Source organism: Mytilus trossulus, chromosome 7 (assembly GCF_036588685.1).
Source record: "Mytilus trossulus isolate FHL-02 chromosome 7, PNRI_Mtr1.1.1.hap1, whole genome shotgun sequence".
Taxonomy (NCBI): Eukaryota; Metazoa; Mollusca; class Bivalvia; order Mytilida; family Mytilidae; genus Mytilus; species Mytilus trossulus.
The window spans coordinates 84,075,319-84,092,734 of NC_086379.1; the positions used below are offsets into that span (position 1 = coordinate 84,075,319).

Below are 17,416 nucleotides of genomic sequence, written 5' to 3' on the forward strand. Positions count from 1 at the left end.
GAGTTTACGTGTGGTAGTGCTGTATAATGTCTACAGTTCAGAGAGATTCATCAATTAATAATAAATTTGAAATGGTTTTACTTTGATAAGAGGTTGGGTATTGGTAAACGATCTCACTTCTCGCAACATATCATCAATTATGTAAAGTTTTTTAAATCAGCACCTCATACGATATTCTGGAAGATTCGTTATAATCTGCCCTCGAAAAAACTAGGTCACACAAATGAAGATTTCGTTAAAATTCACCAAAGAAGAAACATTTGGATTCCAGTAAAAAATATCCACCTTATGGAAAAAAAATATTATTGCTTAATTGTATTGTTTTTATCAAATGTAAAAGTTAGTGAATAAATCGTTTTTAAGCACTTTAAAAGTCAGTTACATCATAAGAGTTACATATCAAGTTTGAGTATCTTCTTGACGAAAATATTTTGCGGAAATTTTGGCCCATCTTTTTATGAATATCTGAATTAATTGATCCAATCTAATAAAAAGTATATCAATTTTATTTTTGTAACAGTAAATTGCTTTTACCTTGAAATAAATGCACCAGGTATTGGGTACGACCAGAGAGAGAAATGTCCATTACATGGATAAATACTCTTTCCGTAGTCAATGAGGGTCGTCAGAAATACTCTTACACAATTTACTCGTGTAGTAGTTTTAACCATATGTGTGTTCTTAAAAACTCTGAAGAACTTATCATTAAAACCATCTGTTAAATATTTCTAAAAAGATCTTTTGTGAATAAATAGTTCACAGCTGCTTCACATTTTGCTGGTCTGATATTTTCATGTAGTGGCTTATGCAACGCACCTCCCTTTTCAATTTGAGTGGAGTATTATTGTTGTCATCAGTTCTTCGTGGCAACGATCAACACGTAACTGTACTAATGTCGTCAGAAGGAACATTCACGACATTGGCTTTCATCAAATATTGTCCACTTCTATGTAATTCCATCATTTGCAAAAAAAGAAAGAAAAAAAAGAAATAATTGGAAATACCAATCTCTTCTCTAGTTGATCAAGTTTAATGCAGGTGTCTTGTTGTGGAAACCCAAGTCTTTCTTAGTGGATAATGAGGGTCTTATACCTGTTCTCATTGGCAAAAGTGTGACATATCCATTCACCATTTCATCTTTATACTTAGATTCAGAAACATCAGAATCGTTTAACCAAATTTTCTGCATGAGCAACATACATATATACATCCATGCTGAAGAGATGACTTGAATGCTTTTGCAAGTTCGTCTATGGATTTAGCTGCATCATTTTGTGTTTATTTTCATTCTTGTCGTCTATGTAAAAAAGAAGATGTGGTGATTGTCAACAGGACAACTCTCCACGAGAAAGCAATTCTTTTTTTCTCAAAAGTATGAGTAGTTCTGTTGGTTCTTTCATGATTCAATTCCTTCTGCTTAAAATTAATCCTTTTTCATTTGGTTCTTTTCTGATTCAATTCCTTCTGCTTAAAAAAAGGACTTTCCTTCTTTATTTTGTTAATTAATTCCTTCTTCTTCAAATCAAGGCTTTCTTTTCTGGTTCTTTTGTTATTCGATTACTTCTGCTGCAAAAAAATCTGATGTTGACCTTTCTTCTCATATAACTCATTCTGTTTGCAAATAGGATCTTGTTGTCTGTTTTTTTTAGTTCGATTTCTGTATTTAAAGCATCTGATCTTTGTTTTTTTTAACTTGCCTTAATAATCTTATCTTAAATCTGTGTATGTAGGAAAAAAGTTCTACTAATTCGGTTTTAATACAATGTCTTTGAATACATGCTCTCTCATATATGGTATCATAAACTGTTGTATTTGTGTAGAAACTCTTCATACAAAAGTGAGGCAATGTGGACAATTATGTCTGAGTAATGTTTTTTTTTAAATTTTCTGTAACATTTTGTGCATTCATAATTAATAGTTTTATGATATAAATGTGCTCTTTTGATGCCAATAAGATAATGCTTCCCCTGCATTGTATTTCTGAAATAAAGAAATATGAAAATTCAATGTAAATTCAATATAATGCCATTTAAATAACAGAATGTGTAATAACCTTTGTTTTTTATCAATAATAAACCATTTGATTTATTATTGATAAGTGTTTGTTGAATTACCAAATACTGATGCACAAGTAACAGGATATCTGGTAAATGTGCATAAGACTTCGTCTTATAATGTTAAAGTATAGATAAACGAATAAAAATACTGTATTATTTATTTGTAAGTGTAACCTCTGAAAACGACAAAAAAATCTCCATATGGCAAGAGATAGGGATGAACCTTTTAAAAATTTGACATGTCAAACAGGAATATAAATGATTCAGAGATTGGATCTAAACAGTTTACCAGATATGACAAGAAAATATATGGGTAATGAGTTGGGATCTAATCATGGTTTCTGGTTGGGAATATCACGTTTGATAAGAAGATGGTCGGTTGAAAACAAAAATTTACGACAAAACAAAACAAAACTTTACGACAAATGAGATTATTTCAGCTTTCCATTTCTAAGTAGCAACATTCCAGCAGCACCTGCACACGGGGTATATATCTCCCAATCGATACGATATTCCCGTGTTTGCATTTCCTATCATGATTTTCTTGATAGAGGGTTGCTGCTCACTAGGAAGCTATTAAACCAAGAGTTCCAAATGGTGAAGTTGAAATCATCCCTTCGTACATTTTACGGACGCCATCACAAGTTGGTAGACCGTTATGGAATAACCGTTTCACATATGATATCGGATATGTTCCTTACGTCGTAACTTCAACCCCCTTCCCTTTCATGAATGTGACCTACCCTATTATACTTTCTGCCGGATTTGTTATCACACAAGCAACATGATGGGTGCCACATGTGAAGCAAGATCTGCTTACCCTTCCGGAGCACCTGAGATGGTTCCTAGTTTTTGGTTGGGTTCGTGTTGTATATTGTTTAGTATTCTATGTTGTGTCATGTGTACTATTGTTTGTCTGTTTGTCTATTTAATTTTTAGCCACGACTTTGTCAGTTTATTTTCTATTTATGAGTTTCACTGTCCCTTTGGTATCTTTCGTCCCTCTTTTACAAGATAGGCTTATGTTCTCTTATGAAAGCGATAGGAGTTCAGCCCTGGGTTTCATTCTATATTTGATTTATTTGTTTTATCTTCCTAAAAAAATATTTCCACAGTACACAGATGCCCCACTGCCACTATTATTTTTTATGTTCATTAAACAATAAAATTGCGGTCAAAACACTAAGTTGGTGTACCATTTAGAAATTTCACATAATAATGAACATTTGTATTTGTGTTTAATTAAACTCATCATAGATACCAGGACAAAATTGAGTGTATACACCAGACGCGCGTTTCGTCTACAAAAGACTCATCAGTGACGCTCGAATCCAAAAAAGTTAACTTCAACATAAAACATAGATTACCTTACCAAAAAGACTATAAAATGTAACCAACTGTTATACACTATCACATTTCTATTTTCAGTGAACAATTACTATATAAAAATACTTCAAAATGTAATCAAGGATACCAAAGGGTCAAAACTATATTTGGATGTTCAAAACTTATGAAGGTTATTTACGTGCAAATATTATGTTTTGTTCTTTAATATTTTATGAAACACTTTTATATAAAATGTTATCAAAGGTACCAGGATTATTATTTACGCCAGACGCGCATTTCGTTCACATTAGACTCATCAGTGACGCTCATATCAAAATATTTATAAAGCGAAACAAGTTCATAGTTGAAAAGCATTGAGGATCCAAAATTCCAAAAAGTTATTCCAAATACGCCTAAGATAATCTATGCCTGGGATGCGAAAATCCTTATTTTTTTTTCGATAAAATCAAAGTTTTGTGAACGGGAAATTTATAAAAATGACCACATTATTGATATTCATGTCAACACATAAGTTTTGACTACTGGGCTGGTGATACCCTCGGAAAAACGTCTACCAACAGTGGCATCGACCCAGTGGTGTAAATATTTATCATAGGTACCAGGATTATAATTTAGTACGCCAGACGCGCGTTTCGTGTTACATAGACGGCGTGCACAAAGCTGAGTCCACAAACGTAACGTCTTCAAATTATTAAAATCATATACGACGACGGCATTTTCCCCCCGAAAACAAGCGAGTAACAAAAACGCTGGACACTTAGTTTATCACATAACTTTAAATATTTACGTTCAACATATTTCTTTTTTCTTTCGAACAAAAAAGTGCAGTAAATGCACATTCTGGAAATATAGATAAATATATGCTCAGAGTAGTGAAAGTGAAATAGAAATGATTAGCGACTATATCGTGGAATCTTTTCAGAAAATAGCGTTAAAACGTCATTTCTTAAGAATGTAACATAATTGCTGGACATTAAAAAAAAATCAGGTGTTCAGTATGGACTATCGAAAGATTGCAATAACATGTTTTTTCTTGCCGATTCTTCCATTTTGATTATTAGTCCTTCCAAATTACTACTTCTTACACATAACGAAGATCATTCCAGACTTATCATCATGATCGTTTTTGATTTTCATGGCGATGAATTTCGTGTGATTTCCGAGTCCGAATCCGAACAGTTCTATTATACGAAAATGCAGGAAAATATGTCGAATATGTATAAGTTTTAGGTCAATAACTCTTATTTATGCTTATTTAATGTTACAAGTTACACCGTATTTTTGCGGTTTTCTATATGTCTGTTTCATGCTTTACAGATAAAGTTTTAATTAACCTTAATAGTAAGGTGGATTTAAATGCCATGCATTCATCATTTTATCATAGAAATTTTTTATTCTCATTCTTATTTAAACATATTTTAAACACGGTTGTATAAAACTTTTTAAAAAGCGCATTTTTCAGTTGTCGTCAACTTTGTGCACGCCGTCATAAGACTCATCAGTGCGCTCATATCAACATATTTATAAAAACAATAATTCTTAAACTCACATTTTCCCATATTTTGACTATTTTATTTATTGTGTCTGTTTATGTAACGCATCAATGTAAATATAACGGAATTTGATGAGACTGTCATTAAAGTGAGAGGGTTAGCGCTATAGAACCAGGTTTAAAATTTTTTTTTTTTAAATTGTCTGTATGCACATTGAACATCAAATTTATGTGACGTATATAATTTTTCTAACGTCAGACACTCAAATCAATCCATGTGTTCTTAGACAGTAGATGTTATTGTGTCCTGTTAAATTGTTCCCTTTAAAAAGTTTTGGATTCTCATATATTCTATGTATAATTTTTGGACTAGTTTGAATCTCGGTCTATTTCTGTAATTTATTCTTACATACTTTTGATTTTTTAACCCTGTATGCGTACATTGCCTATGTAAATTTTAAAATTGTTTGTATGCACATTGAACGACAAATTTATGTGACGTATATAATTTTTCTGACGTCGGACACTCAAGTAGATCCATGTGTTCGTGGATAGGTTTTTGTGTCCTGTTAAATTGTTCCTTTTAAAAGTTTTGGATTCTCATAAATTCTATGTATAACTTTTGGACTAGTTTGATTTCTGTAATTTATTCTTACATACTTTTGATTTTTTAACCCTGTCTGCGCTCATTGCCTATGTAAAATTTAAAATTGTTTATAATCCAGGTACTTTTGATAACTATTGTATGCACATTGAACGACAAACTTATGTGACGTATATAATTTTTCTGACGTCAGACACTCAAATCAATCCATGTGTTCGTAGATAGCAGATGTTGTTGTGTCCTGTTAAATTGTTATACGATGATGACTGATGTTCCCATATTTTGACTATTTTATTGATTGTGACTGTTTATTTAACGCATCATGTAAATGTAACGGAATTTGATGAGACTGTTATTAAAGTGAGAGGGTTAGCTCTATAGAACCAGGTTTAATCCACCATTTTCTACATTTGAAAATGCCTGTACCAAGTCAGGAATATGACAGTTCTTGTCCATTCGTTTTTGATGCGTTTTGTTTTTTGATTTTGCCATGTGATTATGGACTTTCCAAATTGATTTTCCTCTGAGTTCAGTATTTTTGTGATTTTACTTTTTAATCCACCATTTTCTACATTTGAAAATGCCTGTACCAAGTCAGGTATATGACAGTTCTTGTCCATTCGTTTTTGATGCGTTTTGTTATTTGATTTTACCATGTGATTATGGACTTTCCGAATTGATTTTCCTCTAAGTTCAATATTTTTTGTGATTTTACCTTTTTCTATTACAAAACACATCAACCTTATTTCTTTCAATCAATAGTTGTCAAATATAATTGTCAACACTAAACCTGTCCTTCTATTCTATCAAAGTAAATAGTTTTACTTTACTTATACAATAATATATTTTGTTAAATGATCTACCTAACTCTGCACAAAGAGAGATAACTCAAAAAATAAAATTATTCGTTTGACTTGACAAAGGACAATTAAACAAGGACAATAACTCTGTAAAAATAATCTAACCAAAATCAATATCTTCCAGCATGAAAAAATGTATGAGAAACTGATTTGTGATATAGATGGACTGACAACCAGAACATGTTGAAGTCCATTTCAGCTTAAGAGACTAATAACTAATAAAAAACTTTGATAGGCAAAAACAAATTACAAAAATACTGAACTTAGAGGAAAATCTAATCGGAAAGTCAATAATCACGTGGCAAAATCAAATAACAAAAAACATTCATAGAGTAAATAATATATAAAAAATACACCATTTAAAACTAAAATACTGCAAAAACATGTGGTTCTGTTCAATTGGAAGCCTTTAAATCAGTAATTGTCGCTTTTTAGTGTTTGTCATATCCTTTTTATAATTAATTTGTTATATATTGGCATTTGGTTTTCTCATTTCTCATTTTAATTTATACAACATTTTAAATTGGTAGAAGCGTTTGTTATAGAAGAAATGTGCTGTCCATTTTGTATATAAATATATATTTTGTGTGGTCAGGTCAGTGCAATGACCTCTTTGATACTGATTGAATAATAATATTGTTGTATCTTTACCCTAAGCCCCGGGTTCTCCCTATTAGGGGTAGACAACTGATAACATTCTCCCTGCCAGGAGTAGACGATGGACACCAATGGGCCTCTGGTTGGATACAGCGGATGTCAGAGCCTGCGCACGCCTGCAGCGCCTTCTTCACCTTATGGTCAACAATACGTTAGACGCAATATAACGAAGACACAGTAACAACGCCCGAGTTATAGATAATTACATAATATTTAAGCCTAAGTACTTCTTATATGTATAAAGTCCAGGTCAGGTCCTTTCAAGGGAAATAGTCTTTCCCCAAGACGAACACCACATTATTGGTAGTTGCGGGTGGTTCGAACACACATGGTGTGACCTAGTTAGCCATTTTGGTCAGGGAATTTTGACTAGGTGCAATCAAGCGTGATTTGCAAAATAATTTTGGCTATTATGAGACTTTGCAAGTTGGATTAGGCTTAAAAGAAAAGCTTTAGAAGCGATACCTTATTGAGCAAAGCGTTGTAAGATAAGTTATTCACTGTCTGTGAAAGTTTTCAAACTTTGTCCAAGTCATTGATTTTTTTCAGATTGAGTCTCGCGTGATTTCGTGTTACCAGGTAACAGCGATACTTGAGATCAATACCGGAAGCGATTTCCGTGATTTGCTTACATATGCAATACACATCTTTGCTATTTGTAAACGGGATTTAAATCAATAAAGACTTGTTTATTATTTTGTTATTGTGTTGTCATTTATTTATAGTGAAAGTATCACGGAATATAGGGTAATATTCAGCACAATGAGTGGGTTTAAAATTAAAATAAACTCCAGTCCGGAGTCTGTTCTCCTACATGTACCTGGCATTGGTACGGCTACTGCTCGTAGAATTATAGTAATGAGAAATAATGGCATAACAATAACACCAGAAATATTGGCCCAAATACCATATATGAAAAATAAAATGTCACTTGTGTCCGATATGATTTATTTTTCTCCTTGTGAATTCAATGACATGGACAATGTTGATGTCAGGTATCAAGGTCAGCCACATGAGTAACAAGACTATGAGACAGATACACATGTAAAATCACACGAGGGAGGGGCAGCAAATTTTGTTTCCACACCCTTCACCCTGGGTACTATTAGACGGGAAATTGCTCATTTGCAAGAATTTAACACCGATACACAGAGGTGGATAGACCAACACGGTTCCACACAGGCACCTGTCCAGGGGGGTGTAATTTATCAAAAACCTAATTTACATCAACCGGTTTTTTCTGACTCGGAGATTGCCATGGATACAGTGTGGAATTCGCAGGTTGATCGCCCGTCAATGAGATCCATGCCCTCATGCATTGAGGAAAATGAATATCCAACCCAAGAGATGGATCGTTGCAGAATTTTTGACGATAATCTGTCCTGTAGTGAGGAATCGTTACTTCCCAGCCAGAAGAAATTGACCCAGCATACGGACCACATTATGTAGAATATGAACCGTCAGATAAGCCAGATTTGCCAAGTCTAGATCGGTCTATGAGTATTCAGCATGATAGCACCACTATGATAGAGGTTCAGCTGAATCAGCAACCAAGGTTAGTGGGTGAACATTGTACAGAGTACGAGTCGTCAACTGCTATGAAAGAGCAACATTTCGAGAACACCCACCTCAACGACAGGTTCCAACAAAGTCAATCAACAATTGAACAGGACTTTAACAGACAGACTAGGGAACCAATCAATCAGCGCAGTAGGTTGTTAGAAAATTCTGTCAACTATATTCAACCGCCACAACCAACAGTTCAACTGCCTGTTGAACATACAGTCAACTTCAACCAACGTCAACAAGCTGTTCAACTACCTGTTGAACGTATCAACCAGCGTCAACAAGCTGCAACTCCCTGTTGAACATAATGACAACTACCCGCGATCAAATACTAGAGCCATTCATCTACTTGGTGGTCACACAGTCACCAACACACAACCAATTCAACAATCAATTCAACAATAAACCCGGCATACCATTAGCAACGTACCACATTAATCACACGGCACATCCGTGCTTAACGGACAATTGCCTACTCAACAAGGTTTCAACAGGTCACCTCCGACTGTTGCCAACCAACCAATCAACCACAGGGCTACAGGTCAACAACCACCTCAACCCAATTTCAACAGGTCGAACCCTTTACCTGCACTTAGGTCTACTCCACCCGTCAGGGAAAGGGAACCTTATCAACAACTTCCACCGACCGCTAACAGGGCCAATCAACCACCCTGTCCCAGTTCAACAGGTCAACTACAGTCAACTAGACAACAAAACTATACCTTTCCAGTCGGTACAGCCGGACAACAAAACAGAGTGATTGATAATCAACAAGATCAACCACCGATCAACCATCCTGTTAATATATCACATATCAACAGCCATGTTCCACCGACACAACAATTTAACAGAACAGGTCTATACCAACCTAACACCAACCAGTCAGGTTTTCAACAACCACTCAATAACACAATGGGTCAGCAGGGGCAAACGCCTCAGGCCATACATAACCAACAGGAATTTTACAGGCAACAACCGGTGCAACATCTCCAAAATGTTACTGCACCTATACATCAGACTCAACAGCCATATGGAAATATACCATATTAGCAAGGGAGGCCCTATCCTTCAACAACACCAATCTTGTACAAGGAACGGCTCAATCAGGGTATTATGACACAGCTCCACACTTGCCAGTGTACCCACAACAACAGTTGTACAATAACAGTCCACACACTCAGTTTCAGGATCAACGCAGTATGTCTAGTATTACGAGCTGCTCAAATAGTGATTCAGATTCATCTAGTTCTACATCAGGGGTAGTGTATCGTCGGAGTCGTCATAAGAGTAGAAGCCACAAAACACACTCTGGACTCAGTATATCAAGCAGACATGTTTTACCAGTGGAGGAGGAGGCTAGTGAACACTCATCGCCACACCGAAAAAATTCAGGCAAGAAGCATGACAAAAAGAGGTCAGACAGACATGGTCAGTCGGAAACGGATGGTCACCATTCCTCAAGCAACCGTCATAGAGCGAAGCCAGCTCCAATGCAACAGGACAAGAAATTTTTCTTTTCGGTGCCCAAGAACCTTAAGTACACAGGGAAAGGCAACTGGAAGGCATTTTACACAAAGTTCACCGGGTACGCTGAGGCTGCTGGTTGGACGGACAAACAAAAACGAGAACAGCTTTGTTGGTGCTTGGAGGACAAAGCTAGTGATTTTTATACAGTGCTACTTGAATCCAACAAAGACATTGCTTTTAGTGCAGTAGTGACTAAAATGGTGAAACGCTTCGGTTTTCAAGAACCACAAGAAACTTCACAGATACAGTTTCAGACTATAACCCAAAAGAAAGAGGAATCCCTGGAGGATTGGGCGGATCGTGTATTATCCCTGGCGACACAATCCTTCAAAGACCTCTCTGAAGAGTACATGACAAAACAAACAGTAATGAAATTTTGTCAAGGTTGCAACGACCCAGAGGCTGGACAACACGCATGTGGGTTTAAACCAGTATCGGTTGAAAATGCAATTGATATAATTAAGTGGTATCAGCATTCAAGAAAGGCTGTGCAAGCCCATATTGCTCAAGGAAAAACACATGAAGTCAAACAGGCGTCAGCTCCAACACCAACAGCACAAGTTAGTGACACACCATCAGTGCACGATGTAGGCTCATCTAAACCAAACATAGACACACGAGTATCTCAAATGGAGCAACAGCTTCGTCAACAACGAGAAGAGCAACAACAGAGCATGCAACAGATGCAAAGCCTACTGTCCTCAATGGCTACACTTACAGAGGAAATGCGACATTCAAACAGATCTAGTGGTACTTCGCCCAGTCGGGACTATAGATCAGATAATACCTCACGTGGACGTGGTCAAGGTAGAAGAGATGGTTATAATAATCGTGCTGGTAACCGCAGGTCACAAACCCCAGACGGGGCATGTTTTTATTGTCATGAAATAGGACATTTCAAAAGAGATTGCCCAAAGTTAAATAACTCACCTGGCAGCAAACCGCCAACTCAGAATAAGCAAACAGAACGCAAATCAGTTACAATGAATGTGCCAGAGGACAAAGCTACAGAGGGACCATCTAATGGGTTTACTGTGGTAGGAACAATTGGGACTGATCAACTGTTGAGAGTAAAGGTACAAATCCAGGACAAGCTAGTAACTGCATTGATTGATACGGGCTCAGAGGTTAACATAATGCAGGACAAAGTTTTTGATTCTCTGAAAGAAAAACCTTATGTCATTAAAAAGACACTTATGCATGGAGCAGGCCGAGAAATGCAGATGACCTGCAGAATTACTAATCCTACTCTGTTTAGTATACAGGACCTACTTTTCAATCACAACTTATATATCGCTCCAATTGACTGTGAGATGCTACTGGGCCATGACTTCTTAGCTAGTAATAATGTTATTCTCAACATTGGTCAAGGATACATGTCCATCAACGACAAGACAGTTAAGCTAGTCTTAGGAGGAGAGATACCATCTGCTCAACCCTCAGTCAGCAGAATTACAATACCAAGCTCGGAAGTAGTCCCACCTAACTCAGTAATGCGAATGAATTGTACAGTACCAGTACAGGATAATGATTTTGTGATAGAACCAAACTCGAAGACTACACTCTTGATTCCAAGGTCCGTTTGTGCTAAAGGACAAAGTCCTGTTGTTTGTTTTATGAATGTGACGGACAACCCTGTCCGACTCCATGGTGGAACAGAAGTAGCTGAGGCACATGCTGTGACCATAATTGAATCTATGGATGACCCTCAAGAGCTAAGTGTTGGTACTTGTTCAACCAGTAAACAGGGTACCAGTCAAAAGGGTACACCACCTAAACAAGAGGACCTCCCAGATCATCTCCAAGAACTCTTTACTACATCCAGTCAGGATTTGACATCAGATCAGAAATCAAAACTGAGATCTTTGCTTTACACGTACAGTGATGTTTTTGCAAGGACAGAGTTTGACCTTGGTAATTTTAGTCATGTAGAACATGAAATTGATACTGGCGATGCCAGGCCTATTCAGCTCCGTATGCGGAGAACACCAGCTTGTTTTGTTCAAGAGGAGGAGGCGCACCTCCAGAAAATGTTAGATGCCGGAGTTATACAACCTTCAACATCAGAATGGGCTTCAGCACCAGTGCTTATAAGGAAGAAAGATGGCGGGGTACGCTGGTGCATTGATTTCCGGAGGCTAAACTCAGTCACATCACGTGATTTATTTCTTCTGCCCCTGATAGACGAATGTCTGGATACTTTGGCTGGACACATATGGTATTCCAAACTGGACGCTAATAGCGCATATTGGCAAATAAAGATCAAGCCAGAGGACCGTAAGAAAACTGCATTTGTCACCAAATATGGATTGTTTGAGTGCGTCAAGATGGCATTTGGACTTTGCAACGCACCAGGTACCTATGCCAGAGTAATGAACCTGGTACTCAGAGGTTTAACGTGGAAAACTGTTTTGGCTTTCCTTGATGATATATTGGTTCTACGACCATCTTTTGATGAACATCTCACTAACCTACAGAATGTATTTGCCAGATTTAGAGAGTATGGACTTAGACTAAAGCCTAAGAATTGTGCTTTATTCAGAACCAATGTGGAACTTTTAGGCAGGAGTGTCAGTAACCAGGGCCTCCAAATAGGTCAGCAACATTTGCAACCAGTTAGTGGTTGGGTTGTGCCTACTAGCACAATGGAAGTTGAACAATTCCTGGGATTTGTGAACTACTACCGTTCATTTATCAAGGACTATGCCAAAATATCTGCTCCACTATATGAAGTGACAGGAAAAAAATTGTTTTCATGGAACCATGAACGTCAACTTGCATTTCAGACGTTAAAAGACAACTTGTTATCTGCACCAGTACTTACTTTGCATAACAACAAGGATTATTTCACCCTGGATACAGACGCCTCCCAAAATGCAATAGGCGCAGAACTCATTCAGGTGCAAGATGGAGAGGAACGGACCATAGTATATGGTAGCTTTGTACTATGGGCCGAACAAAAACGTTATTGCACAACTAGGAAGGAGTTGTTGGCAGTAATTAGATTTACTAGACAGTTCAGACACTACCTTCTGGGAAGACAATTCACTGTGAGGACAGACCATAGTAGTTTGACATGGCTTGTCAATTTCAAAGAGCCCCAGGGGCAATTAGTTAGATGGTTGGAAGAGCTCAGCCAATATGACCTGGTCATAAAGCATAGGCCTGGTAAACAACACATTGCTGCAGATGTCTTGTCTCGTCTCCCGGATAGGTTAAAAGAATGTCCACATTATACTACAGACACCATACCGGCAAGTTTACCTTGCAAGGGCTGTAATTACTGCCAGCGAGCACATCAAAGTTGGGCACAGATCTTATGTGATGTAGATGAAGCAGTACCACTGGCTAGAAAAAGAAAGCAAAAGCCAAGATTACTTAAAAGAGTAGCAACAGCAATGATGATGTTATTTGAAACTCCAGAACAGGTTTCAACCTTGGAACAACCTGCAGTACCAGTTGAATCTGCAGTTACTGACGACTGTTGTTACACTAGCAGCTTAAACTTAATTGAGCCACTAGCAAGCCAGTCATCTGAGGAATGTGATTTACCACCATTCAGTACAAGTATAGAATTGATTTTTACTCCATCAACGGTAAGAATTGTAATGGATGACTCTTCTGATTGTGTCGTAGCAGCAATCGCACAAGAAGAGGGCATAACCATCTCAGGTTTCAGTGAAGAGGATATAAAAACAGGCCAAGAGAGTGATCTAGACTTGATGTTTATCCTCCCGTATTTAAAAGATGGCTGTGAACCACTATCCAATGATTTGTTCCTGGCACCACCAGCAGCCAAGAGTCACTGGATAAATAAAGAAAGATTTTTCTTAGACAATGGTATTTTAAAGAGTCAACCCAAAACAGAGGGAGCCAATACAAGACTTGTTGTACTCGCTTCTTTAAGACAAACAGTAATGGAGCTCTGTCATGAACTGCCTAGTGCAGGACATCAAGGTGTATCAAGGACCATGTCCAAGATAAAGGACAAATATCACTGGTATAACATGACCAAAGACATTAACTTGTTTGTACTTAGTTGTGATACTTGCAACAAGAACAAGAAAGCGAGCAGACATAGTAAATGTCCTCTGACCAAGTACCATGCTGGGTACCCTATGGAAAGAGTCCACATAGATTTTATGGGCCCTTTGCCAAAGACGAAACAAAACAATGAACATATTTTAATGATGACAGACCAATTCACCAAGTGGACGGAATGTATACCACTACCGTCACAAACGGCGGAAGTAACTGCTCAGGCTGCCATTAATGAGTTTTTTTTACAAGATTTGGCTATCCATTCCAGCTATTCTCAGATCAGGGACGTAACTTTGAGAGCGCACTCCTTAAAGCAGTATGTGATTTGCTGCAAATTCATAAGGCGAGAACGACCCCATATCGTCCTCAGTCAAATGGACAGGTTGAGAGACAGAACCGCAGTCTCATGGATGCAGTCAGATGCTTTGTTGATTCACAACAAGAAAGCTGGGATCAACATATTGCTCAACTAGGGGGAGCCATGAGATCTAGTGTCAACAGGAGTACAGGGTATATACCAAACAAGCTAATGCTGGGCAGGGGAACCAATCAGCCAGCAGACCTTATGTTCGGCAGTCAGAGCGAAAGGAAGTATGAGGGTGCTGATAGCTATATAATAGACCTTGAAAAAGCTATTAAAAGTGCGCATACCATTGCTCGGGATAAGCTCAAGACTTCCCAGGAGAGAATGAAGAGAGACTATGACCTAAGGGTCTTAGAAAAATCGTACCAGCCGGGGGATCTTGTGTATGTTTTAGACACTGCCCAAATTAAGGGTAAATGTAAAAAATTAGGGTCACCATGGAAAGGGCAAGGCATTGTAATTAGTAAGGTTACCGGTACGTGTACAAGGTGAAACTCCAACGGGTGATTTTTAACACTAATCATGACCGACTCAAGCCATGTGGGGATAGGAAGATTCCTGCTTGGTTGGAGACGTGTAGGGACAAATTTAAACAAGGTATTGATGTCTTGGCAGGCAATAAGACCAAGCCTACAACCCCTCAGTACTGTGTGTGTCGGGGCCCAGACACGGGTGAGACAATGGTCCAATGTGATTATTGTAGGGAATGGTTCCATTTAACCTGCATAGGTATGTCAATCCAAGAGGCCAATGAGATAGATCTCTACATTTGCCCAAACTGCCAACTTGTCCGTCCTACTCCACCCTCAAAAGATAAAAAAGGGGGAGAAAATGAGTAGGTAACCATATTGTGTAAATAGTCAGTTTAATTATTGTGTATTAGATACGTAAATTGTCAGTTTAACTAATGTTTGTTTATTTTTTTTCATATTTTTCAGAATGTCAGACTCAGAATCATTCAGGTCTTGCTCCAGCGAGGGCAGTGAAGATGAGGAAAGGTCTTGGAGGCCAAGTAGTTGTAACTCCCAGCCGGGAGTGGGCATTCAGCCATTTGATACCACAATCTTGGATGAAGCCAACCACAGGAGAAGGGTCAGGAGGGAAGTACCTGGCCAGGAAGGACCTGTAGAGGATCCCACAGTACTGCCGGAGGTACCAGCAATACCCCAAGTAAGTGAGTTAAAGGAACAGGAGGAATCTGTACAGGAACCTGGAGAGTCACTTCCTACTCCAAAGGAGCCTGCAGCCGCTCAGGAGGAAGCAGTCAAGGAAGTCGACCTTATGGCTTTCAAGAAGGTCATTCCAGAGGCTTGGAAGGGGAAGAAGCACCTGGTATGGACAGGACCATACAGTGGGTTCAAGGAAAGAACCTGGAGACTGAGTGACAGGGATGTCGCGTGCCCTGTCCCAGACTGTCCGGTGATAACCAGGCACTTGAGAGAACATGCCCTAGCTGACCACTTGTCAGGGATGTTCGGCAGTAAGTTCTCCCAACAGATCTTGCAGGACAGAGAGTTCCAGCATTTCAGAGGCCAGATGGTCATTCTCATTGCCAGATGGTTGACGGGGAGAGAGGATGTTACAGCCTCTGAGTTTGTATCATGGCTCCAGCGACGAGCCGGCATCCCAGACGGAGTTAGGATTCAGGGAATTGATATGCCCCCGCTCCGGGCTGTCTGTTCTGCTATGAAATGGCCACAGCGCAGGGTGTATACGATCCACCCATTTAATAGTCCAGTGGTTGTGCTGTATTGGAGGGTGATGTTGTCCCTTATTAGACATCTCAGCATGGCAAACAGAATAACCATTGCCATGGACGAATACACCGGGAACAACGGTCCCACTTATGACCTAGTCTAACAGATGAACTGGAAGTTCATGGCAGCTAAAGTTGTGGCAGAGCCCGCCGTGGCTAAGTCCACAACCAGAGTGCCAGCGACAGAGACAAGCTGTAGCTCTAGCTCTGTGGATGTCCCACAAGTGACACAGCCATTGCAGTCAGTGCCCCAGAGGGAGGAGGAAGAGATGGTCACTCCACCAGTGGAGGAGCCAGTAGCCGTGGCAACCAAGCCAGAGGAATCATTGGTGGTTCTAGTGTACCACAACACTAGGAAGTTGGTTGGGGTAACATCTGTTGCTAGTGCTGTTGCTCAGGCTAGGGAGGTGTTTGACCTGGAAGACCAGGAGGTCGTGCTCACCTACCTGGGAGCGGAGCTGACCAGCTCAGTAAGGATGGAGTTGTTGCCAGCCATGGCAGAACTGACAGTAACACGCAAATGAGCCATATATGAGATACGTGGATGATATTCTGGACTCTTTTTGGTTTTGGCTTAGCCTCCGCTTCCTGTCTGGAAGCTGTACTCCCCAGGATTTGAAAACCAGGCCAGTGTATAAATTGTAAAATAGTAGATTAGTGTTGGACATTTTTACATATCGCCATATTGAAGAACGGTATTGGTGTATACATTGTTTTTTATGGTCATGGTTTTCACTTTTTGTTCCATGCTGGAACGGGTGCTTAGTAGATTTAGTAGAATAGCAGGTAGTTTAGATTAATTTGAAATTCAAGGGTAGCTTAATGAACTGACAGAAATAGAGATCTTTGTAAATTTTTGATTATTTGTAGTAGATTTAGTTTTTGTGTATTTTAGAGATATGTGATTCAGAATTAGGACAATTCTAAATCGTAGCTCCGAGTAACTGACATGGATTTTTTTTTTTTATTGTCTTAGGCAAATAGTTCAGTGATTTATTTTTTAAATGTCATGTTTTAAGGGAAAAGATAAAATTTCAATAGAGACCCAATAGCCAGGGAACAGGGGGGGGGGGGGTGGATTTTAGAAATAACCCATTCGTTGGTTAGGTAATTAACTTAGTATTTTGAATTAAAGGCATAAGGGG

At 38.5% G+C, this 17,416-nt stretch overlaps 1 protein-coding gene across 1 annotated transcript; it reads left to right on the forward strand.

Annotated features, from left to right (window-relative positions):
- Positions 1-7,078: 7,078 nt before the first annotated feature.
- On the forward strand, positions 7,079-9,633 carry LOC134726734 (probable serine/threonine-protein kinase DDB_G0280133). Its single transcript, XM_063591151.1, has 3 exons — positions 7,079-7,168; positions 8,427-8,847; positions 9,068-9,633. Exons 1-3 carry the CDS (start codon positions 7,079-7,081, stop codon positions 9,631-9,633), a joined length of 1,077 nt encoding a protein of 358 aa, XP_063447221.1.
- The last annotated feature ends 7,783 nt before the right edge of the window (positions 9,634-17,416 follow it).